This window comes from Ylistrum balloti, unplaced genomic scaffold (genome assembly GCF_031769215.1).
Source record: "Ylistrum balloti isolate Yb309-2 unplaced genomic scaffold, AGI_CSIRO_Ybal_v1 Utg369666, whole genome shotgun sequence".
Lineage (NCBI taxonomy): Eukaryota > Metazoa > Mollusca > Bivalvia > Pectinida > Pectinidae > Ylistrum > Ylistrum balloti.
Genome location: NW_026781914.1, coordinates 143,107 through 169,595, shown reverse-complemented (window position 1 = coordinate 169,595; position 26,489 = coordinate 143,107). Strand labels below are relative to the sequence as shown.

At 36.1% G+C, this 26,489-nt stretch overlaps 2 protein-coding genes across 2 annotated transcripts; one reads left to right on the top strand and one right to left on the bottom strand.

Annotated features, from left to right (window-relative positions):
* Positions 1-433: 433 nt before the first annotated feature.
* LOC132560289 (uncharacterized) lies at positions 434-12,658 on the bottom strand. The gene is made up of 9 exons (XM_060224958.1): positions 12,516-12,658; positions 10,528-10,931; positions 9,692-9,825; positions 9,153-9,295; positions 8,736-8,832; positions 7,981-8,133; positions 7,380-7,552; positions 915-1,083; positions 434-628 (listed from the first exon to the last, which is right to left on the bottom strand). The coding sequence occupies exons 1-9, from the start codon at positions 12,656-12,658 to the stop codon at positions 434-436; spliced, it is 1,611 nt and encodes a 536-aa protein (XP_060080941.1).
* A 345-nt stretch (positions 12,659-13,003) lies between these two features.
* On the top strand, positions 13,004-26,439 carry LOC132560203 (E3 ubiquitin-protein ligase RBX1). Its single transcript, XM_060224859.1, has 5 exons — positions 13,004-13,121; positions 16,147-16,174; positions 16,572-16,693; positions 25,825-25,910; positions 26,264-26,439. The coding sequence occupies exons 1-5, from the start codon at positions 13,026-13,028 to the stop codon at positions 26,274-26,276; spliced, it is 345 nt and encodes a 114-aa protein (XP_060080842.1). The 5' UTR covers positions 13,004-13,025; the 3' UTR covers positions 26,277-26,439.
* The last annotated feature ends 50 nt before the right edge of the window (positions 26,440-26,489 follow it).

Sequence of the window (26,489 nt, the reverse complement as noted above, 5' to 3'; positions counted from 1 at the left end):
GCTACGGAGATCTGATCCTGTTCAGATCATTGCTACAGAGATCTGATCCTGTTCAGATCATTGCTACAGAGATCTGATCCTGTTCAGATCATTGCTACGGAGATCTGATCCTGTTCAGATCATTGCTACGGAGATCTGATCCTGTTCAGATCATTGCTACAGAGATCTGATCCTGTTCAGATCATTGCTACAGAGATCTGATCCTGTTCAGATCATTGCTACAGAGATCTGATCCTGTTCAGATCATTGCTACGGAGATCTGATCCTGTTCAGATCATCGCTACAGAGATCTGAATAAGTTCAGATTAAAATTATAACAATCCTATATGATTTAGATCACATTATGGAAATCTTAGCTGGTTCAGATCCTTGTTGCAGAAATCTCGTGTGGTATAGATCAACTTTATAAAGTTCTGACTAGATTCAGATCACGTTACAGAGATCGGATTTTGATGTAATCATCAATGGATTCTGATGGGATGTGTTTTATATGGAAGTAATCCAGTATATTAGGTAACAGGCCATGGTCAAAGGGAAAGGCCAGATTTCCATCTTTATCTTGCATGTGTTTATAGCGTCGATATCTCAATCTCTCATTTGTTGTGATGTTTTGTGCGGCATTGAACAGCTGTAACAGAATTGTAACATACTTTACATGACATGCCATAAAACGGGCTGACATTTCACAAACTCATTTTGTAAATCAAAAAAGTTTTTTTTAATGCAAATTGATAAATTAAGACTGTCAGGAAACAAACGTAAATATCTCACAGTTAAACAGGTGACATCTCTTCTTTAAAAACCTTGAATCAGAATAAACGTCTACGTCATCTTATTGTTTACAATTATTTTACCTTTAAAATCGACATGCAAATAACTGAAAATATCTGTAATGTACAGTCAAGAATACTTACCGTGAAGGAACCGACCCATACCCCAATGCTTTCAAATAACAGCATGACTCCGAAGTAAAACACGTAGAGTGCGTTCCATTCCTCATAGTATTGCATATAGTACCAGGAGAAGAATATGCTCATTGTGCCACACATAGTCACATTAAGTACATATCCTATAAACGATACTCTGAAAAACAAGGCCCGGAACCTCTGACATCGTAATACAACACACTATAAAACCTTGGTTGCCCTTTCTGATTTAACATATGCAGCTGATTAGGTGGTGTAGTGAAGTAATACTGTGTTAAAACAAACACAGAATTATCCTTCTTTACACCAATCTTTAGCATACTATGAATGCAGCTTGTCATTTCAAATTATGACATGAAAACATCTGCTTTCAAGAAAAAAAAATTCAAGAAAACATCATGATTAATTTAACAATGAAATGCTGTTAATTTACATAGTCAAATGTTTAATGAACCATGAAGTTTTGATGAGAGGAAAGATGCAGACAAACAGTTCAACTTTCCAGTAAACCATTTGATTCCAAATACAAAAAAAGTATTTAATTACAAAGCACTTTAAACATGTCAGCATCATAAGCTAATCTGACAAACAATTAACAAACACAAACAACCCCAACTCTCCACAAAAAAAAACAACAAAAAAAACAAAACAAAGAATAAAACAGATGTAAACAAATCTAACAGATATCTACTTCAACCTTTTTTCTGATCAAATGGTGATGAACTGGAAAGTTGAAACCTGTCCACACAATCCTGAAACACCCTGTGTGATTTGCACCTGCTGCCTTACCATGAGAATTGAGACTGCAGTGACAGCTGTGAGACCAAGGCCTGCCTCCACAGTGCCAATGACTACTACCCAGTCCCAGCCAAAGTCCCGCAGCAGGAAGTAACAGAAGTAATTGGTGATGATGGCCAAAACTAATATAGTGATCACAAATGCGAAAAACCATGGCCTACAATAATAAACACACAGGTTATCAAATTTATGTCTGACCAAAAGCTTTATTTTAGGAAAGGATCCTGTATAATGGACCAACATTAGACACAGAAGTAACACACCCAAAAGCCAGAAATAAAACTAGGTTCTACCTAATGCATTCAGTCACACAATATCATGAAATACCCAACATGAAAACAATCATCCAAAATTAACTGACAGAGCTGACGTGAGCCTGAACAAACTCTTTTCCTATAAGATGATATTTCGTATATAGTATTTATTTTTCCCGTAAGACTGTCATTATTGAGTATCACAGAAAGCTCAAAAACATATCAGTGGTGTACACATAATGCACCAATAAGTGAACACATTGCTAAAAGTTTAAGCAGATACTTCAAACAGTTTTGAGAAGAAGTCGTAATGAGAAATAATGGACTGTTGACTAGAAAAACCAGTAGGTGATGGTGGCTATTCAATAAAAATAAATAAATCCAGATAAGGAAACACACGTCTCATTTATTTGGCTTTTAAGAGGTATTTTATTCCACACCACTTGGATTTTGTACAGTATGGTTCTGAAACAATAAATTTCAAACAATGCTGGTTTGTGGTTGATTATTAAAATATCTTCACATTTTTTTGAGTAAGAAAAATTGGTCTTCCATATTTATTTATATACCACTAATTCCTTTGCCAGCCATCACCAATGCTTGTTAATCTAGCACTAATGCCCATTAATCCAGCTGCTACTAATACCCGTTAATCTAGCTACCACTAATGTCCATTAATCTACCTACCACTAATGTCAATTAACATAGCTACCACTAATGTTCATTAATCCAGCTACTGCTAATGCCCATTAATCCAGCTACCACTAATGTCCATTAATCTACCTACCACTAATGTCAAGTAACATAGCTACCACTAATGTTCATTAATCCAGCTACTGCTAATGCACATTAATCCAGCTACCACTAATGTCCATTAATCTAGCTACCGCTATTGTCCATTAACATAGCTACCACTAATGTTCATTAATCCAGCTACCACTAATGTCCATTAATCTACCTACCACTAATGTCCATTAACATAGCTACCACTAATGTTCATTAATCTAGCTACCGCTAATGTCCATTAATCCAGCTACTTCTAATGCCCATGAATCTAGCTACCACTAATGCCCATTAATCTAGCTACCACTAATGCCCATTAATCTAGCTACCACTAATGTCCATTAACATAGCTACCACTAATGTTCATTAATCCAGCTACCACTAATGCCCATGAATCTAGCTACCACTAATGCCCATTAATCTAGCTACCACTAATGCCCATTAATATAGCTACCACTAATGTCCATTAACATAGCTACCACTAATGTTCATTAATCCAGCTACCACTAATGCCCATTAATCTAGCTACCACTAATGCCCATTAATCTAGCTACCACTAATGCCCATTAATCTAGCTACCGCTAATGCCCATTAATCTAGCTACCACTAATGCCCATTAATCCAGCTACCGCTAATATCCATTAACATAGCTACCACTAATATCCATTAACATAGCTACCACTAATATCCATTAACATAGCTACCACTAATATCCATTAATCTAGCTACCACTAATATCCATTAATCCAGGCACGTCTAATGTCCATTAATCTACCAATCACAAATGCTCATAATTCAAATTGCTACTTATGCCAGCCATTTCAGATTAAAGTCACTTTTACTGAGAACAAGGGACAGGTGACTGAATCAAAGAGCGAGGACTGACATAGGTGTTATGGTTAATCAGATTATAGAAGATGTTATGTAGATCTTGGTTATGTTAAACTAATACAGACATTTTCAATAAAAGAATCATATTCAACCAAGTAAATGCAATTGTCCTATAAAAATATACCTCGCTGTTTCTGGAACGTTGATAGGTATACTTACTGACCTATCAATACAAAATGGGTTTTTTTTTTTAACTCTCTGTCTACCACATGACAAGTTACAACAATATTTGGTTGAAACTTTATTTTTAATTGTATGGCTTTTACTGTCAAAATTTCATGTGGAAAGACTCTCCTCCACAACATTTTCCCTGTAAAAGTTTTCTCATTCACTTTGAGGTTTTATAAGGGAAAAGTGCACTTATAAGGTTGAATATGGTATATCAATTATATTTATAATCAATGAGCTATGACAGGTGAGAGTCTTACACAGCCTATATGTCTATTATATATTTTCTTTTTCTTTTGTTTTGTTTTTCTTTCAGCAATCCAATAATTTAGTTTCTATTCACAGATAAGTTCTAACAAGCTTTTATGACATGTTAAGGCCATAATTTGAACCAATTTATAATGCAAGGAAAACAAAACAAAAAAACCAACTTTTATATCTATATATAGTTCATAGATCTTGAAATAAAGATTATGACATTGATAAACTGAAATGTGTACTAAAAAATTGTAGACTAAAAATGAATCAGGGACAGTGATGTTATCACTGTGAATTTAGGATTGGGAGGGCAACACTATAATTTTATAAAATCGTAATCTAAAATTCAGCAGTGTATATTGAACCCTTTCCTGTCTCATCATTGCTTCTAATGAATAAATACCTTCCTTAAGCTGGTTGCCTATATGGCATGATTTTTTATGGTCAGTGTAAGTAAAATGTTATATAAACAATATACATGTACATTGAAACTGTTAATTGCAGGTATTAAGGGTGTACGTAGAGCCATGTACCCAGAACCACAGTGAAGCCTCATATTATAGCTATTCTTCTTTTTTGAATTGTTGGACAAATTGAATTTTGATGGATACAAGACAGAAAAAGAATGCTGACAACACAAAGCTATAAAAGCCTTTAAGTCATATTAAACTTATAAAAAATGTTCCATCCTTCTGGTTGCTGTTAGTCAGCTGATACAGCATGTTTTAATGATACTGAATATCAAAGTATACACACATCAGTACTCATGTTCTAATATAAATGTACATCTGAATATATGAATAGATTATATTGATAATTACTGCCCATTTCATCAAGTTAATCTGCTGATGATAATCTATCATTAACCAATTTACTTTACTTGCAAAAATACTGCAGGAAAAATCTGACTGGATCACATCCCCATTATTTTTTTCATTGCAAAATTTGTGTCAAAAGCTGCACCAATAATTGTAAGAAATGTACTTTTACCAACTTATTACTGTAATTACATCAGTTAAGGGGAGATAACACAAACTGTTATCCTAAGTATTTTACCGGAATTAGTATAGGTAGGTTGAAATGTGATATAGACAGGTATATCATAGGTAGGCTGAAATGTGGTGTAGACAGGTGTATTAATTACTACATGGAAAGTATAGAAAACTGGAAATCTGCACAGGAACAGAATTGTGAAGCAATTGCGGAAAAAAAATAAAAATAAATATATATATATAGAATGTAAAACCAAAGGAAGACAACATGAGAATAAGTAAGTAAGTCACTTATACATGAATGTAATAGAGTTGTTGGTGCTTTGTTTAACAAGACAATGAATTTTAATTTAAAACAATACAAATAAGACCTCGAAAGTTTTTGTTTATCAGAATTACATATGCTAATCCAGAAAGGTGCAACCATTCAACAGAGAAAAAATAAAAATCAAATGCTTCTTATTTTCTAGAATGATAGTACCAACAAATTAGTTTGGAAAAAATTTCCTTTTTAAAATTTCTTCTTTTATCTTCAATCTATTCAGGGAATGATGAGAAGAATCTGTTAACATAGAGGCACTTCACAAATACTGTGAAACAACATGTACAGCTAAACATAAATTAATATTACTGTTCCAGAGCAAACATCTGAGATTTAACATTCTATTAACACATATAATGGCAAAATGCAGCAAGTACACAGTACCAAATAAGCAGCAGTAAACCAGCCTGGTGAATGTTTAGTGTTTAGTCTGGACGCAGAGGGAGTGTACCATATCCAAAATAAGTCAGATGGCATGCTTATAGGGAAAGTTTGATAAAGGAGGACACTAAGCGCCATGCAAATGCCTTGTAAATGTAATATATGTTCATTGGAGTGGGGGGGTTAACAAATATTTAATATGACGCTGGTAATAGAAATATATTTAATACAACAAGTTTATGGTGTTATGTTACCAATCATTCACTATAGATCTCTGTGTATATTAGGTAACGACATAAAACCCATTGATATCTATGTATATACTCAGTACAGATCCAAAAGTCATTACATGTGTTAAATTAAAAAAAAAAGTCTGTCATACACTATGGTAAATGTTTCAGTGACTTGATTTTGCTAGGCATTAATTCAGGATGAGTGGAGTTTCAGGAGTCACAACTTTAGCATAATGTGTAGTATCACTGTCTTGTGATACTGCTAATTAACCGGATGCTGTGGTTTTTGTCAGTAATTATTGGTCAGCTTCTGAGAGACAGACAACTAATTTACAATCTCTAAAATTTCATAAGGCAAAGCTAATGAACATCTTTTATATTGATTAATTTTTAAAATAATTATCAAACTTGATCACGTCCAATATAGTTACATCAATGGCCTAAAAATTTGTTTCGATAACTAATTCATAAACAATGCAAACAAATTTACAATGCAAAGCAAATTTTCTTGTATTCTCAGGGGCAGATACAAAAGTGATTAAAAAAGCCAAGCAGCCTTAACAACGGTTGTAATATTGGATCTACATGTTAATGTAAGGACAGCTAAACATGTCATCCACGGGCCTAGAGGCTTTTTTCAATTATTGGATCATTCAGTTCTTGTAAAGACAATTTGACGTTACCGTGGTTCGTTCAATGATTTTTTTGCAATACCTTTGACTTATCGATTAACATAACACTTTGGTGATAAATTCTCACTCTACACAGCGTGACAAAAAGAATTGTGATAATAGCAGTTTTCAAAACAGGGTGTTAGTTTGTCAGAAAATCCCACAACAAAAAATTTATATTATGAAAGTTAACAGTGTTGTATGATATAACTCCTTGTCACAGAGAGGTATGAACTTTTCTTCTGTTACTGAGTATATAACACAGAATATATTTATAGATGCTCAAAAGACATCCTAGTATAATACAAAATATACTACACTCAACACAAGGTTCGAAACTAGTCCTTAGTCTAAAAAAGTTCATCAATATTTAGTGGATGAGTAAATTTCTCAAATCAAAGAGTCTGTTTTAAATATCAAAACCTATTAAAACATTAAATTCTGGTCACCTGCTCAAGTATTAAGCTGAATTGGATAACATTTGTTTGACTGGCAAGCTGACATCTATTTCTGATATGAGCACAAGCAGGGAGGTAACTCTAGCTGTGACTTACCTGTTCTTGTATCCTACACAGTTGTATATATAAGGACAGTGGTGGTCAAACATGTTCACACACCGAAATTATAAACGATAATGTTTGGAATGTAAAGGCTTTACTATACAACATGTATCACAGGGAGGTAACTCTGACTGTGACCTACCTATTCTTGTATCCTACACAGTTGTATATATAAGGACAGTGGTGGTCGAACATGATCACACACCGGTTACATATACGACAATGCTTGGAACGTAAGGGCTTCACTGTACGACATGTATGACAGAGGCGACTGAGGGGATTCTCTCCTTGCTTCCACTCGTCAAAATGAGCGACCTGTTATAAATGTCAAATTCCTTTTCATCATATATGACAAAGGAATAACAGTAAAATAGTTGAAGCTTTTGAATTTTCTACATAAAAAATTGAAAGCTTACATTGCATTTAAATTCTGAACAAGGTCAAAGTCAAGCAAAATGAAACCCTCAAAAAGTTTACTTCTGTTTAATTTTCCTGAATATTCATTGATAAGAATTTTAACAGAGTCTGATTGATATAAGTATGATATACCATGCTGTACAATGTTTTGTTGTATCTCTTCTACATTAACATTATAAATATCTACCCAAACGTATCACACTGTAACATTATCTGACATTATCAATGATGTTGTGAGGTCATCTCAATCAAATCAAAGCTGTAAAGTAAAGGACAAATTATTCACGGTAAAACATTAGCATCAGAACATTACTTGTCCACAATACCTGTTTTATTGCCATATCATATTCTGGTATGTTTCTTGGTAGGAAGCCTGGATCTGTGGTACTGGCGTGGAACAAGCAAAACCACATGAGGATGTTAAAAATGAAGAAGATGATGTGAAGTATCTGCAGATCATACCAGGTATATGGTAAACACTGAAATGATAAATTATGATAAAGCTGTTATAAGTTTGTCAGGATTCAGTGAACAGGTAAAATCATACCAGGTATATCGTAAACACTAAATGATAAATTTTGATATAGTCATGACAGTTTGGTCAGGATTCAATGAACAGATTAAATTTCTTTTGATGTTGAATATCTACAGTAACTCATCTTAAATCAAGTAGCTCTTATGAATTATATATCAAAGTCTGTCTAAAATGCAGCCATATTTAATACCCTAAGGATACAGATGATCACCGGTTGTATTATTTGGTTTCTATACTCAGCTTTTTGGTTTGAAAATTAAAGACATTAATATTATTTGTCAGTATAATTATTGAGCAGTAAGGAGTGGCCCCCTTTGAAGATCTGTTACATTTATTATTGATGCAATTTTGTTGGCGAAAGCTGATCATGATTGTATGCATGGTCATATAACAGTAATAAAATTAAATTACATTACATCCAAGCACAGTATCTGTAATAGGAGGCAATATATTGAATGTATTACACAATGTGTCAATGTCATACAAACTAAGATATCTATGCTTGTATACAGTTTTATTATAGCAATCCAACGTAGACATACTAACCTTGATAACATACATAGGGTAACCCCAACACAGAACATTAACCATGAAAAATAAGATAGCTCCTTTGCTGTTTCCAGGGGGACCAAAGGCAATAGTTCTATAACGACAAAACAGATCAAGCTAAGTTAGAATGACTTACAATTTTAGACTACATATTCTTCCCAAAGAGAAATAAATAATGTTTATAATTCATGCTGATAATAGAAATATTTTGAATGAAAAGTTTGTATGTAAGTTAAATAAACTTTGTTATTTCATGTGTTGTGACACAATTAAAACAACTTACATAAATAAAAAGTATGATTATCACTCCAAATTTACTGTTTTATACTTCACAACTGACTTCTGAATGTTTGTACATCAGGTTTTTCAACAAAAAGAACTGTAGCATATTTTACATATTTTCTGTGTACTTACAACAAATCGATTTTAGGTAATAAACTTTTCTTCTGTTTAATTTGGCGTTTGAGGTAATCTACTACAGCATCATGTTTTCGTCCTGTAGCTAGAGATATTGGAGTCTTCCCATTTTTATCTGCTATGTCAATCTCAACACCGTCCTACATAACAAACCAATGATCAATTAAAACAAATTGGCATAAAATTGTCTATTCTAATTAAGACATAACATCACTGTTAATAAACTCTATATCATAATATTGCAGTTCTGAAACAAATATTAAATATATGAATTAAGTTGCAAAGGTATGATGAAACATTGTGTTAAAACAGTAAGACTCTGATGAGGTATGTGTAGAATCCAAACCTCAAATACCACTGAACAGTGACCAGAAATGTTTCTCCAAGTTTACTCTACATGCCTCAAGTTTCCAGGATCTAGTTTGGAATATTATAATACTATACAACGTAACTTTCAACTTGTCAACAGAGATCAATTATGATGTTTTCAAAACCTTTATAAATAGGTTTCTGAAGATTTATGGGGAGACAATCACCTGTTCACACAGTTCCTGTACAGATGTAAGATTTCCACTTATACACGCCAGGTGAAGGGGTGTCTGACCATAAACATCTTGTTGGCGTGGATTGAAACCTGAGTATATCAGCAGACGCATCAGTTCTGAGTGACCTACAAAAACAGGCAATCAGTCATTTAAGATGTCATCTACTTTATTCACCCCACCTGCACCCCTCAGTATATTCAATATTTGATACAGTGTCAACTCTAGATTCTTCCATTTGAACAATCTTCCTTTGAAAGGATGATTGAAGGCAAGTGGTCAAGACTAAGCAGTTGATTGTGAAGCTTATCAGAGAAAATTTATCTAAAGAAAAAGAAATTACACAATTTTGTACATGTTAATATCACTGAAATATTTCTTCTTTTATAAACTCAGTCAAAAAAAAAATAAAGTTTTCTAAAACTTCCATTGGATGCTAACTGAAAATCTTAGGCATTCTGTAGTTCCAAGATTTGGATATGGGCAATTGTCTGATGAAAATTGTATTATATATGCTATTACTCAAAATTATGTTACAAAGCAATGTTATTTTATTATTCAATGAGATACACAGCATGCACACACTTCTATAAAAACAGAAAAATTTATAAACAGAAATACTACATTTTACAGCAGCTACAAGATGTTTGGTGTTGCCACTAAATTTTTTTATTAATGAAAATGCTACAAGTATTTATGACAGTAAACAAAAACAACTGTTCTGTGGGAAGGAAAATACCAATCTAATGCTAATCAAATTATTGCAATTATCACTCTTCTAAGTGATTCTAAAGCCTTTCAAAACCAAATTTACTCTTGAACAACCTTACCCTTAAAAGCCGCCCAATGAAGTGCATTGTCACCGTCTTTGTCACAGATCTGCAGACGAGCACCTTTACCCATCAGGTAGCCAGCCATCATTGTGTGACCATACTGAGCAGCTACTATGAGGGGTGTGCAGCCCTTGTTATCAGCTACATCATATGATACCCCAGACTGTAACAGGATGTCCACTATAGCAATATGTCCGTTCACACATGCCCAATGTATAGGCCTAGCACCCAGGTCATTGTCACTTGGATCGTTGACATTTGCCTTGCTCTCAATCATGTAACGAAGCACTGTGGAATGGCCACCCAGACACGCCCAGTGGGCAGGTGTGTGGCCTTTGTCATCACGTATACGGAAAACGTCGGGCACATCTTCATGGATTGTTTGCACTGGTACCAACATTCTGAACACAAATATATATCACCCTTTAGTTAGTCTACTTTTGGTCATATCACAATGTACTTCAACATATTTAAATAATGAAACAATCTTACACAGTATACAACTTATGAAACTCATAAACCAGTGTCCTACAATTTGTGGCCTTAATACTGCTCCTTTGTGAAAGGAATCGGTCAGTTGTGAATTAAATAAGACTTCTGTCAGTTACCTGACAGGGAATGCTTTTTTGGCTTTAAGTTCGAAGTTGCTCTGCTGGAAAGTGTTTTACTGTTTTCCATCACATTAGCAACCAACATAATCCAACACAATGGGCATATCATATTGACAGCCTCACAATGTGATTATGTTAGGAAATTGCAAGAAAAACTTTGTGATATTCCCTATATATTATATAAATATTTCTATTTCAAATTCATTTTACTGAGAATCTATGAAAACATTTCCATTCTTGTAGTTAAAAAAATGAGAAATGCTTTGGTATTGGTATAAGATAATTAATATGTTTATAACTCTACAAAATTGTTTTTTTCACTATAGTAAGAGAAGTTTCCCTTCTTAATAATATCACAACTTGAAGCCATCCAGTGTTTTACAGTATATATTTTTAGTTCCATCTTAAATATAATTTAAGTCTCATTTTTACATCTAAGGTGTATCTTCAAAAGGTATCCTCCACATCATTCCTATTCTTTTATACAATAACAAGTGTTTGTATTCCATTTTATCTGAAGTTCATCAACACCTATCTCAAATTAGACACACCCATCAATATGTCAATATTTATTATCAATTTAATGCCACATTGAATGCAATATGCTATTGATGATTGCTGTATATATTCACTTGATTAATAATGTTATAGTCTCATAATTTCTGTTCCTTATTTTTGTATGATTTTGCTCTGTATCATATGTCATTCCATGTTTCAGTATATGCCATGCTTCAAACAGGAAATCAGATGAATAGGCAGTTGAATGTGTGTATAATATGCAAGCTAGCCTATAACATGTCAATTGGGATGTGGAATTGTTTCCTGAAATAGCCAAAGTAACTTTTAACATAGTCTTTTCAAATTTTTGCCCAAGTGACATCTATTAAGTCATAAAAAATCTTTCAACTGCAACAATAAAATTCATTTGCACATGGGAAAGTACCAAAAATTGATGCAGTACTTCAATTCTTGCCCATATGGGCAACGTTACAATGTTTCCCATTCCACATCAGTATTATCATATATACTGAAACATTATATAAGATACCCAGTACAATACATATTGAGTGCCAAAATGTCCACAAATTACATTTAGCCCCATTTACAACTCCACTATAGCAACAGTCATAACAAACATTTTGGTTGACCTTTGAACCACACGTGTTTGTGCGACATACGGATGTGCTGTTTACACATTGTAATAATGTAATATGATAGTAAACGAAAATATTATCCTGAATTCAATCCGATGTATCTTAACTGTACAGCTAATTACTGTAAACAAATACCAAACGTGCCGGTACAGGCGTGACCACCAAGACGAACACTTTCATCACATCTTGATTTATAGTGATTCTAAAAGCTGATTCTCACCCAGACTTGACTGCATTGAATATAGGATGATCTTTACTTTCTGGTTCTTTCCCTTGGCAACATTTTCCATCACCAGATGCATGGTCTTGGGCTTTCTTTTGAAGCACAGACCCTACACTGCCACTACCACCGTGGAACGACATGTTTCTACAGGCCGATCGAATTATCAGATTCTAAAATATATGTAAAAATATATTTATAAATTTTTCAGTTGTGTATCTAATGAGGTTTTTAGATAATGTATAATTGAAATTTATTTAGGTTTACTTAATTACTGTATTTTGAATAACTTATAACTTATTTGTCTTCTTCGAAATAGGAATATTTATATTTACTTCGTTTCGAATATAATTATTTAGTTGGTGCTAAAGTCTTATTCGGAAGACATTTAGAATTTTCATATGATAAAGCTTTGTTGATTTTCGGAAGAACGTTTCATTGCAGATTTAACCTTACTTCCAAACATTGATCGGTTTCAACAGGAACTTGTAATATTTTCATCTAAGAAAAATGGCAGCGGCTATGGATGTTGATGATTCAGAGATCGGGGAAGGATCAGGAAATGGAGTGGATAAGTCAGGAAAAAAGCGATTTGAAGTTAAGAAGGTATGACGGATAAGAGACCAAATTTTCAAGGTTATAATCCGTGATTGTCGTTTTAAAAACCGGTGAAGGCATTGTTTCAAAATCTAAAAATAAGAACCTAAAAATAGTCTTATGGCTCATGATCAGTTCACCTACTCTTCATAGGTCTCTGTGACCCGACATGTTTAGTTATGGACACTTTTTTTACTTACTCTATTACATTTGTATTAATTTATTAATATGTTAGGGGTAGGGGCTAGCTCTACATTTCTACTTGAAAATGAAATTTTGATGGATGTGTGTTATCCAGCATTTTAACGTATCATTGGAAAAAATGGTAATATTTATACTCTGTTTACGTAGACAGATCTAGAGTGAGACATCATCTCTGTATCAAAGACAACAATATTCTATCCTATACAAAAGGGATTGCTTTTTCTGATGGTCCTTGCTGAATTTCTCAGTCTTCAGAATCCATTGATCATAGCTAGTGCTTTTGTCTACATTAGCATACTTTCTATTGAGCTCTAGATCTGTAGCAGTATCTGTTGAGTAATCATGAATAGCCCAATGGTCTTTATCATTACCAGCAGCTATGAAGAGAATAACTTGACAGTCTGTATACTGTATCGTTACTTGAAAATGAATAGCCTGGCTAATTATATATTACTACCTGGCTGCCACATGAATTATCTGATTGTTCATCATAATCTAGTTGCTGTGAAATTATAGCCCAATGGTTTATTTATTATTATCCAGCTGCTGTGAAGTGAATAGCCTGACAGTCTATGAATCACTACTCAGCTTCTGTAATGTGAATAGTCTGATAGTATATATATCTCTACCAAGCTGTTTTAAACTGAATAGCCTCACAACCTGTATATGACTTTCAGACTGCTGTATAATGAATAACATGACAGTCTAAATATCTCTACCCAGCAGTCTATATGTCACTACCTAGCTACTGTATAGTGAATAGCCTGACAGTCTATATATCACTATCTAGCTGCTGTATATTGAATGGCCTGATGGCCTATATATATCTGCCCGATTGTCTATATATCACTACATAGCTACTGTATAGTGAATAGCCTGACGGTCTATATATCTCTGTCCGGTTGTCTATATATCACTACATAGCTACCGTATAGTGAATAGCCTGACATTCTATATATCTCTGTCCGGTTGTCTATATATCACTACCTAGCTACTGTATATTGAATGGCCTGACAGTCTATATATATCTGCCTGATTGTCTATATATCACTACATAGCTACTGTATAGTGAATAGCCTGATGGTCTATATATCTCTGTCCGGTTGTCTATATATCACTACATAGCTACTGTATAGTGAATAGCCTGACGGTCTATATATCTCTGTCCGGTTGTCTATATATCACTACATAGCTACCGTATAGTGAATAGCCTGACATTCTATATATCTCTGTCCGGTTGTCTATATATCACTACCTAGCAACTGTATATTGAATGGCCTGACGGCCTATATATATATCTGCCTGATTGTCTATAAATCACTACCTAGCTACTGTATAGTAAATAGCTTGACGGTCTATATATCTCTGTCCAGTTGTCTATATATCACTACATAGCTGCTGTATAGTGAATAGCCTGACAGTCTATATATCTCTGTCCGGTCGTCTATATATCACTACATAGCTGCTGTATAGTGAATAGCCTGACAGTCTATATATCTCTGTCCGGTCGTCTATATATCACTACATAGCTGCTGTATAGTGAATAGCCTGACGGTCTATATATCTCTGTCCGGTTGTCTATATATCACTACATAGCTACTGTATAGTGAATAGCCTGACAGTGTATATATCTCTGTCCGGTTGTCTATATATCACTACATAGCTGCTGTATAGTGAATAGCCTGACAGTGTATATATCTCTGTCCGGTTGTCTATATATCACTACATAGCTACCGTATTGTGAATAGCCTGAACATGTGCTTTTCTATGCTTCTTAAAGGCATGATACCCACAAATGCGGGCCTACGCAGAGGGCACATTATCCTGACAACACCCAAAGTAATAATTTCAGTTAACTACTCCTTAGTCTGTATGCTGAAATTATGACAAGGAAGTTAGAAAATTAGATGTTTCAAACTTGAAATTTTAAAATCATTTATTATTGATAAAGCTAAGTTACATATTCCAAAACAATTCTTACTTTCCCTCTCTTTCTAGAGATCTTGATACCTATGTATACATGTAGATATCTTTGTCATTTGATGAATTGTTCATAGGCTATGAGAGTGTACTTATTAAGTCACAGATATATCTATCTTACTTGTATTAGTGGGGTGTAGGACACTCGTATAGGTAAGAGGAGTCCCATTTCTCAGTTTGGAGTCCGGACATAGAAGTTCATGAGTGGATATATAGCAATTTACTACTAACCAGTAGTGGGTTTAGGATTTAAATTTGATTACTAATCAGGTCTTTATCTTGATTTGAAATATGATTGCTTTGTTTAATGTTACTTCTTTTATTGTGTGAGAAATGATATTCATCATATTTCAGAAATTAGAATTTTAATTTCTGTCTGATAATCATTGAAAAAAATCAGGGACAGAAAAATGATGTTGAAGTAAATGATTACGGAAGTATGCCTGTCTACTTCTCTGATTTTTCTATCTACCACACAATTATGTAAAGGACTGTGTAAAAAACCTTGTAAATAGACCGATATAAAATCTAAAAAGGGCAATTTTCTCAATCAAAGTGTCTCTTTTTGGATTATGCATTGGCAACAAACTAGCATTTCACCTAGACATCCCAGGGTGGATTCCCAGAGCAGACAAGAAAAGGTATGGGGTTACTTGGCCGACAACATGGATTTTCCCAAGTACTCCTGTTTCCTTCCACTGCGAGACCCCATGTCAGTCTGCTTCCATCCAGGCCAGCAACAGTGATTAGTATAAGCTGATAGCTTGCTTTGAATTGCTGTAACAATATAAATATTTCACAGATATTTGGTTCTGTTTTTTTTAATGCCTAAAACTTTTTTTCTTTCCAGTGGAGTGCTGTGGCATTGTGGGCATGGGGTAAGTAATAAAATGTGACACAGCAAATTAATATAATTTATAAGTGTTTCTTATGGTATCTTATAAGATAAATTAATATTTCATTCAGCTAAAATTATTAAAGTTGGTGAAAAATCATCAGTTAATAGAATTGTTTGGCATGACAATGATTTTCTAATTATGCTGTAATGTGCTCCCAAATATCTCTGGATACAGTTTAGTATGTAAACCTAATTCTTCTCTCCTGTCCCCATCTTCATTGTGGGTCTAGTTGCATATAAAGTATTCTTTGAATTAGATGAATTTTATTGATTTGTTAAAAAAAACAACAGCAACAAAGAAATATATAAAAGAACTCTACAAAATGCCTTTATTGTGATGAAAAAACATATGTATTTATTGAAACTTTTATTTTCAGATATTGTCGTTGACAACTGTGCTATTTGCCGAAATCACATAATGGACCTGTGTATAGAATGTCAGGCAAATCAGGCCTCTGCCACAAGTGAAGAATGCACTGTAGCCTGGGGTGTTTGTAATGTAAGTATACCACAAATACCTACACACAGTAGACTGGTGTGTTTGTAATGTGTGTATATCATCAGTGCCTACACACTGTAGACTAGGGTGTTTGTAATGTGTGTATATCATCAGTACCTACACACTGTAGACTGGGGTGTTTGTAATGTGAGTATATCATCAGTACCTACACACTGTAGACTGGGGTGTTTGTAATGTAAGTATACCACAAATACCTACACACTGTAGACTAGGGTATTTGTAATGTGTGTATATCATCAGTACCTACACACTGTAGACTGGGGTGTTTGTAATGTGTGTATACCATCAGTACCTACACTGTAGTCTGGGGTGTTTGTAATGTGTGTATACCATCAGTACCTACACACTGTAGACTGGGGTGTTTGTAATGTGTGTATATCATCAGTACCTACACTGTAGTCTGGGGTGTTTGTAATGTGTGTATATCATCAGTACCTACACTGTAGTCTGGGGTGTTTGTAATGTGTGTATACCATCAGTACCTACACTGTAGTCTGAGGTGTTTGTAATGTGTGTATATCATCAGTACCTACACACTGTAGTCTGGGGTGTTTGTAATGTGTGTATACCATCAGTACCTACACACTGTAGACTGGGGTGTTTGTAATGTGTGTATATCATCAGTACCTACACTGTAGTCTGGGGTGTTTGTAATGTGTGTATATCATCAGTACCTACACTGTAGACTGGGGTGTTTGTAATGTGTGTATACCATCAGTACCTACACACTGTAGACTGAGGTGTTTGTAATGTGTGTATATCATCAGTACCTACACACTGTAGTCTGGGGTGTTTGTAATGTGTGTATACCATCAGTACCTACACTGTAGTCTGAGGTGTTTGTAATGTGTGTATATCATCAGTACCTACACACTGTAGTCTGGGGTGTTTGTAATGTGTGTATACCATCAGTACCTACACTGTAGTCTGGGGTGTTTGTAATGTGTGTATATCATCAGTACCTACACTCTGTAGCCTGGGGTGTTTGTAATGTGTGTATATCATCAGTACCTACACTCTGTAGCCTGGGGTGTTTGTAATGTGTGTATAACATCAGTACCTACACACTGTAGACTGGGGTGTTTGTAATGTGTGTATACCATCAGTATCTACACACTGTAGACTGGTGTGTTTGTAATGTGTGTATACCATCAGTACCTACACTGTAGTCTGGTGTGTTTGTAATGTAAGTATACCACAAATACCTACACACTGTAGTCTTGGGTGTTTGTAATGTGTGTATACCATCAGTACCTACACTGTAGTCTGGGGTGTTTGTAATGTGTGTATATCATCAGTACCTACACACTGTAGACTGGGGTGTTTGTAATGTGTGTATATCATCAGTACCTACACACTTTAGACTGGGGTATTTGTAATGTGTGTATATCATCAGTACCTACACACTGTAGACTGGTGTGTTTGTAATGTGTGTATACCATCAGTACCTACACTGTAGTCTGGTGTGTTTGTAATGTAAGTATACCACAAATACCTACACACTGTAGTCTTGGGTGTTTGTAATGTGTGTATACCATCAGTACCTACACTGTAGTCTGGGGTGTTTGTAATGTGTGTATATCATCAGTACCTACACTGTAGACTGGGGTATTTGTAATGTGTGTATATCATCAGTACCTACACACTGTAGACTGGGGTGTTTGTAATGTGTGTATACCATCAGTACCTACACACTGTAGCCTCGGGTGTTTGTAATGTGTGTATATCATCAGTACCTACACACTGTAGACTGGGGTGTTTGTAATGGGTGGATATCATCAGTACCTACACACTGTAGACTGGGGTGTTTGTAATGTGTGTATACCATCAGTACCTACACACTGTAGCCTCGGGTGTTTGTAATGTGTGTATATCATCAGTACCTACACACTGTTGACTGGGGTGTTTGTAATGTGTGTATATCATCAGTACCTACACACTGTAGACTGGGGTGTTTGTAATGTGTGTATATCATCAGTACCTACACACTTTAGACTGGGGTGTTTGTAATGTGTGTATAACATCAGTACCTACACTCTGTAGCCTGGTGTGTTTGTAAGGTGTGTATATCATCAGTACCAACACTCTGTAGCCTGGTGTGTTTGTAATGTGTGTATATCATCAGTACCTACACACTGTAGACTGGGGTGTTTGCAATGTGTGTATACCATCAGTACCTACACACTTTAGACTGGGGTGTTTGTAATGTGTGTATACCATGAGTACCTACACTCTGTAGTCTGGGGTGTTTGTAATGTGTGTATACCATCAGTACCTACACACTTTAGACTGGGGTGTTTGTAATGTGTGTATATCATCAGTACCTACACACTTTAGACTGGGGTGTTTTTAATGTGTGTATATCATCAGTACCTACACACTGTAGACTGGGGTGTTTGTAATGGGTGGATATCATCAGTACCTACACACTTTAGACTGGGGTGTGTGTAATGTGTGTATATCATCAGTACTTACACTCTGTAGCCTGGGGTGTTTGTAATGTGTGTATATCATCAGTACCTACACTGTAGTCTGGGGTGTGTGTAATGTAAGTATACCACAAATACCTACACACTGTAGTCTTGGGTGTTTGTAATGTGTGTATACCATCAGTACCTACACTGTAGTCTGGGGTGTTTGTAATGTGTGTATATCATCAGTACCTACACTGTAGACTGGGGTATTTGTAATGTGTGTATATCATCAGTACCTACACACTGTAGACTGGGGTGTTTGTAATGTGTGTATACCATCAGTACCTACACACTGTAGCCTCGGGTGTTTGTAATGTGTGTATATCATCAGTACCTACACACTGTAGACTGGGGTGTTTGTAATGGGTGGATATCATCAGTACCTACACACTGTAGACTGGGGTGTTTGTAATGTGTGTATACCATCAGTACCTACACACTGTAGCCTCGGGTGTTTGTAATGTGTGTATATCATCAGTACCTACACACTGTTGACTGGGGTGTTTGTAATGTGTGTATATCATCAGTACCTACACACTGTAGACTGGGGTGTTTGTAATGTGTGTATATCATCAGTACCTACAAACTTTAGACTGGGGTGTTTGTAATGTGTGTATAACATCAGTACCTACACTCTGTAGCCTGGGGTGTTTGTAAGGTGTGTATATCATCAGTACCAACACTCTGTAGCCTGGTGTGTTTGTAATGTGTGTATATCATCAGTACCTACACACTGTAGACTGGGGTGTTTGCAATGTGTGTATACCATCAGTACCTACACACTTTAGACTGGGGTGTTTGTAATGTGTGTATACCATGAGTACCTACACTCTGTAGTCTGGGGTGTTTGTAATGTGTGTATACCATCAGTACCTACACACTTTAGACTGGGGTGTTTGTAATGTGTGTATATCATCAGTACCTACACACTTTAGACTGGGGTGTTTGTAATGTGTGTATATCATCAGTACCTACACACTGTAGACTGGGGTGTTTGTAATGGGTGGATATCATCAGTACCTACACACTTTAGACTGGGGTGTGTGTAATGTGTGTATATCATCAGTACTTACACTCTGTAGCCTGGGGTGTTTGTAATGTGTGTATATCATCAGTACCTACACTGTAGTCTGGGGTGTGTGTAATGTGTGTATATCATCAGTACCTACACTCTGTAGCCTGGGGTGTTTGTAATGTGTGTATATCATCAGTACCTACACACTGTAGACTGGGGTGTTTTTAATGTGTGTATACCATCAGTATCTACACACTGTAGACTGGTGTGTTTGTAATGTGTGTATACCATCAGTACCTACACTGTAGTCTGGTGTGTTTGTAATGTAAGTATACCACAAATACCTACACACTGTAGTCTTGGGTGTTTGTAATGTGTGTATACCATCAGTACCTACACTGTAGTCTGGGGTGTTTGTAATGTGTGTATACCATCAGTACCTACACACTGTAGCCTCGGGTGTTTGTAATGTGTGTATATCATCAGTACCTACACACTGTAGACTGGGGTGTTTGTAATGTGTGTATATCATCAGTACCTACACACTGTAGACTGGGGTGTTTTTAATGTGTGTATACCATCAGTATCTACACACTGTAGACTGGTGTGTTTGTAATGTGTGTATACCATCAGTACCTACACTGTAGTCTGGTGTGTTTGTAATGTAAGTATACCACAAATACCTACACACTGTAGTCTTGGGTGTTTGTAATGTGTGTATACCATCAGTACCTACACTGTAGTCTGGGGTGTTTGTAATGTGTGTATATCATCAGTACCTACACACTGTAGACTGGGTTGTTTGTAATGTGTGTATACCATCAGTACCTACACACTGTAGACTGGGGTGTTTGTAATGTGTGTATATCATCAGTACCTACACACTGTAGACTGAGGTGTTTGAAATGTGTGTATATCATCAGTACCTACACACTGTAGACTGGGGTGTTTGTAATGTGTGTATATCATCAGTACCTACACACTGTAGACTGAGGTGTTTTTAATGTGTGTATACCATCAGTATCTACACACTGTGTGGTGTGTTTGTAATGTGTGTATACCATCAGTACCTACACTGTAGTCTGGTTGTTTGTAATGTAAGTATACCACAAATACCTACACACTGTAGTCTTGTGTTTGTAATGTGTGTATACCATCAGTACCTACACACTGTAGTCTGGGGTGTTTGTAATGTGTGTATACCATCAGTACACACTGTACACATGTAGTAGACTGGGGTGTTTGTAATGTGTGTATATCATCAGTACCTACACACTGTAGACTGGGGTGTTTTTAATGTGTGTATACCATCAGTAACACACTGTGTGTGTGTTTGTATGTGTGTATACCATCAGTACCTACACACTGTGTGTTTGTAATGTAAGTATACCACAAATACCTACACACTGTACTTGGGTGTTTGTAATGTGTGTATACCATGTGTGTAGACTGGGTTGTTTGTAATGTGTGTATACCATCAGTACCTACACACTGTAGACTGGGGGTGTTTGTAATGTGTGTATATCATGTGTGTATACACACTTTAGACTGGGGTGTTTGTAATGTGTGAATAACATCAGTAACTACACTCTTTATACTGGGGTGTTTTTAATGTGTGTATATCATCAGTACCAACACTCTGTAGCCTGGTGTGTTTGTAATGTGTGTATATCATCAGTACCTACACACTGTAGACTGGGGTGTTTGTAATGTGTGTATACCATCAGTACCTACACACTGTAGTGTGTATACCATGGTACCTACACTCTGTAGTCTGTGTTTGTAATGTGTGTATACCATCATACCTACACACTTTAGACTGGGGTGTTTGTAATGTGTGTATATCATCAGTACCTACACTGTAGTCTGGGGTGTGTGTAATGTGTGTATATCATCAGTAACTACACACTGTAGACTGAGGTGTTTGTAATGTGTATATCATCAGTACCTACACACTGTAGTGTTTGTAATGTGTGTATACATCAGTACCTACACACTGTAGACTGGGGTGTGTGTGTAATGTGTGTATGTGTGTATCCATCAGTACCTACACACTGTGTGTTTGTAATGTAAGTATACCACAAATACCTACACACTGTAGTCTTGGGTGTTTGTAATGTGTGTATACCATCAGTACCTACACTGTAGTCTGGGGTGTTTGTAATGTGTGTATATCATCAGTACCTACACACTGTAGACTGGGGTGTTTGTAATGTGTGTATATCATCAGTACCTACACACTGTAGCCTCGGGTGTTTGTAATGTGTGTATACCATCAGTACACACTGTAGCCTCGGGTGTTTGTAATGTGTGTATATCATCAGTACCTACACACTACAGTACTACACACTGTAGTCTGGTGTGTTTGTAATGTAACACTGTAGTACCTACACACTGTAGTCTTGGGTGTTTGTAATGTGTGTATACCATCAGTACCTACACTGTAGTCTGGGGTGTTTGTAATGTGTGTATATCATCAGTACCTACACACTGTAGACTGGGTTGTTTGTAATGTGTGTATACCATCAGTACCTACACACTGTAGACTGGGGTGTTTGTAATGTGTGTATATCATCAGTACCTACACACTGTAGACTGGGGTGTTTGTAATGTGTGTATATCATCAGTACCTACACACTTTAGACTGGGGTGTTTGTAATGTGTGTATAACATCAGTACCTACACTCTGTAGCCTGGGGTGTTTGTAATGTGTGTATATCATCAGTACCTACACACTGTAGACTGGGGTGTTTTTAATGTGTGTATACCATCAGTATCTACACACTGTAGACTGGTGTGTTTGTAATGTGTGTATACCATCAGTACCTACACTGTAGTCTGGTGTGTTTGTAATGTAAGTATACCACAAATACCTACACACTGTAGTCTTGGGTGTTTGTAATGTGTGTATACCATCAGTACCTACACTGTAGTCTGGGGTGTTTGTAATGTGTGTATACCATCAGTACCTACACACTGTAGCCTCGGGTGTTTGTAATGTGTGTATATCATCAGTACCTACACACTGTAGACTGGGGTGTTTGTAATGTGTGTATATCATCAGTACCTACACACTGTAGACTGTATCTACACACTGTAGACTGGTGTGTTTGTAATGTGTGTATACCATCAGTACCTACACTGTAGTCTGGTGTGTTTGTAATGTAAGTATACCACAAATACCTACACACTGTAGTCTTGGGTGTTTGTAATGTGTGTATACCATCAGTACCTACACTGTAGTCTGGGGTGTTTGTAATGTGTGTATATCATCAGTACCTACACACTGTAGACTGGGTTGTTTGTAATGTGTGTATACCATCAGTACCTACACACTGTAGACTGGGGTGTTTGTAATGTGTGTATATCATCAGTACCTACACACTGTAGACTGGGGTGTTTGTAATGTGTGTATATCATCAGTACCTACACACTTTAGACTGGGGTGTTTGTAATGTGTGAATAACATCAGTACCTACACTCTGTAGCCTGGGGTGTTTGTAATGTGTGTATATCATCAGTACCAACACTCTGTAGCCTGGTGTGTTTGTAATGTGTGTATATCATCAGTACCTACACACTGTAGACTGGGGTGTTTGTAATGTGTGTATACCATCAGTACCTACACACTTTAGACTGGGGTGTTTGTAATGTGTGTATACCATGAGTACCTACACTCTGTAGTCTGGGGTGTTTGTAATGTGTGTATACCATCAGTACCTACACACTTTAGACTGGGGTGTTTGTAATGTGTGTATATCATCAGTACCTACACTCTGTAGTCTGGGGTGTGTGTAATGTGTGTATATCATCAGTACCTACACTCTGTAGCCTGGGGTGTTTGTAATGTGTGTATATCATCAGTACCTACACACTGTAGACTGGGGTGTTTGTAATGTGTGTATAACATCAGTACCTACACACTGTAGACTGGGGTGTTTTTAATGTGTGTATACCATCAGTATCTACACACTGTAGACTGGTGTGTTTGTAATGTGTGTATACCATCAGTACCTACACTGTAGTCTGGTGTGTTTGTAATGTAAGTATACCACAAATACCTACACACTGTAGTCTTGGGTGTTTGTAATGTGTGTATACCATCAGTACCTACACTGTAGTCTGGGGTGTTTGTAATGTGTGTATATCATCAGTACCTACACACTGTAGACTGGGGTGTTTGTAATGTGTGTATATCATCAGTACCTACACTGTAGACTGGGGTATTTGTAATGTGTGCATATCATCAGTACCTACACACTGTAGACTGGGGTGTTTGTAATGTGTGTATACCATCAGTACCTACACACTGTAGCCTCGGGTGTTTGTAATGTGTGTATATCATCAGTACCTACACACTGTAGACTGGGGTGTTTGTAATGTGTGTATATCATCAGTACCTACACACTGTAGACTGGGGTGTTTGTAATGGGTGAATATCATCAGTACCTACACACTTTAGACTGGGGTGTTTGTAATGTGTGTATAACATCAGTACCTACACTCTTAGCCTGGGGTGTTTGTAATGTGTGTATATCATCAGTACCAACACTCTGTAGCCTGGTGTGTTTGTAATGTGTGTATATCATCAGTACCTACACACTTTAGACTGGGGTGTTTGTAATGTGTGTATAACATCAGTACCTACACTCTGTAGCCTGGGGTGTTTGTAATGTGTGTGTATCATCAGTACCTACACTCTGTAGCCTGGTGTGTTTGTAATGTGTGTATATCATCAGTACCTACACACTGTAGAGTGGGGTGTTTGTAATGTGTGTATACCATCAGTACCTACACACTTTAGACTGGGGTGTTTGTAATGTGTGTATACCATCAGTACCTACACTCTGTAGCCTGGGGTGTTTGTAATGTGTGTATATCATCAGTACCTACACTGTAGTCTGGGGTGTGTGTAATGTGTGTATATCATCAGTACCTACACTCTGTAGCCTGGGGTGTTTGTAATGTGTGTATATCATCAGTACCTACACTGTAGTCTGGGGTGTGTAATGTGTGTGTGTGTATATCATCAGTACCTACACTCTGTAGCCTGGGGTGTTTGTAATGTGTGTATATCATCAGTACCTACACTGTAGACTGGGGTGTTTGTAATGTGTGTATACCATCAGTACCTACACACTTTAGACTGGGGTGTTTGTAATGTGTGTATATTATCAGTACCTACACTGTAGTCTGGGGTGTGTGTAATGTGTGTATATCATCAGTACCTACACTGTAGACTAGGGTGTTTGTAATGTGTGTATATCATCAGTACCTACACACTGTAGCCTCGGGTGTTTGTAATGTGTGTATACCATCAGTACCTACACACTGTAGTCTCGGGTGTTTGTAATGGGTGGATATCATCAGTAACTACACACTGTAGACTGAGGTGTTTGTAATGTGTATATCATCAGTACCTACACACTGTAGCCTCGGGTGTTTGTAATGGGTGGATATCATCAGTACCTACACTGTAGACTGGGGTGTGTGTAATGTGTGTATACCATCAGTACCTACACACTGTAGACTGAGGTGTTTGCGAGTACCCGTATCAGTTTACAGATGTTGTATTGTTTATTTATGTGATTTTTTTAAGAGATTTCTCTTTTGTGTTTCAGCATGCTTTTCATTTCCACTGCATTTCTCGATGGCTGAAAACCAGACAAGTGTGTCCACTAGACAATAGGGAATGGGAGTTTCAAAAGTAAGTTTCTTTTCCATTGTTAGTTACTGATATAGAAACTTCAAAATATAAATGTGAAATGTAGTAAGTTACAAGATTTCCAATATGTTTTGTATCATTATGAAAGTTACCAGCACAAACTTGCCCTCATTTCTTCTGATCATTTAATGGATGTGTTGCAATTTATAACTTACTATTGCTTTTCACAATAACAACTGATTTTTAAGATTTTTAACAAGCTAAAATGTTCATTAACCTACAGGCAATAGTACTTATACAAGTAGACAAACATAAAAGTAACTTTGTACCAGTATTCAGTAGAAATGGAACTCATAAGCTTCAGAATTATGTTAATAAGGACTGTTTTCTTGCAGGTATGGACATTAAACAAGCAAGAAACAAGAGGACAAGAATTTGTTATTTGTCGTTATTATAAAAACAACTGTATTGTGTTACTGAATTTTGCTATTGTTCACGTATTTTCATCACATCAACCTTGTCAGTCAAACTTGATGATTAAGTACTCAATAAAATGATTGTGACTTTGTCACTACTTTCTTTGTCTTCTATTGTAACAGTAACAGTGATATTCAGACATAG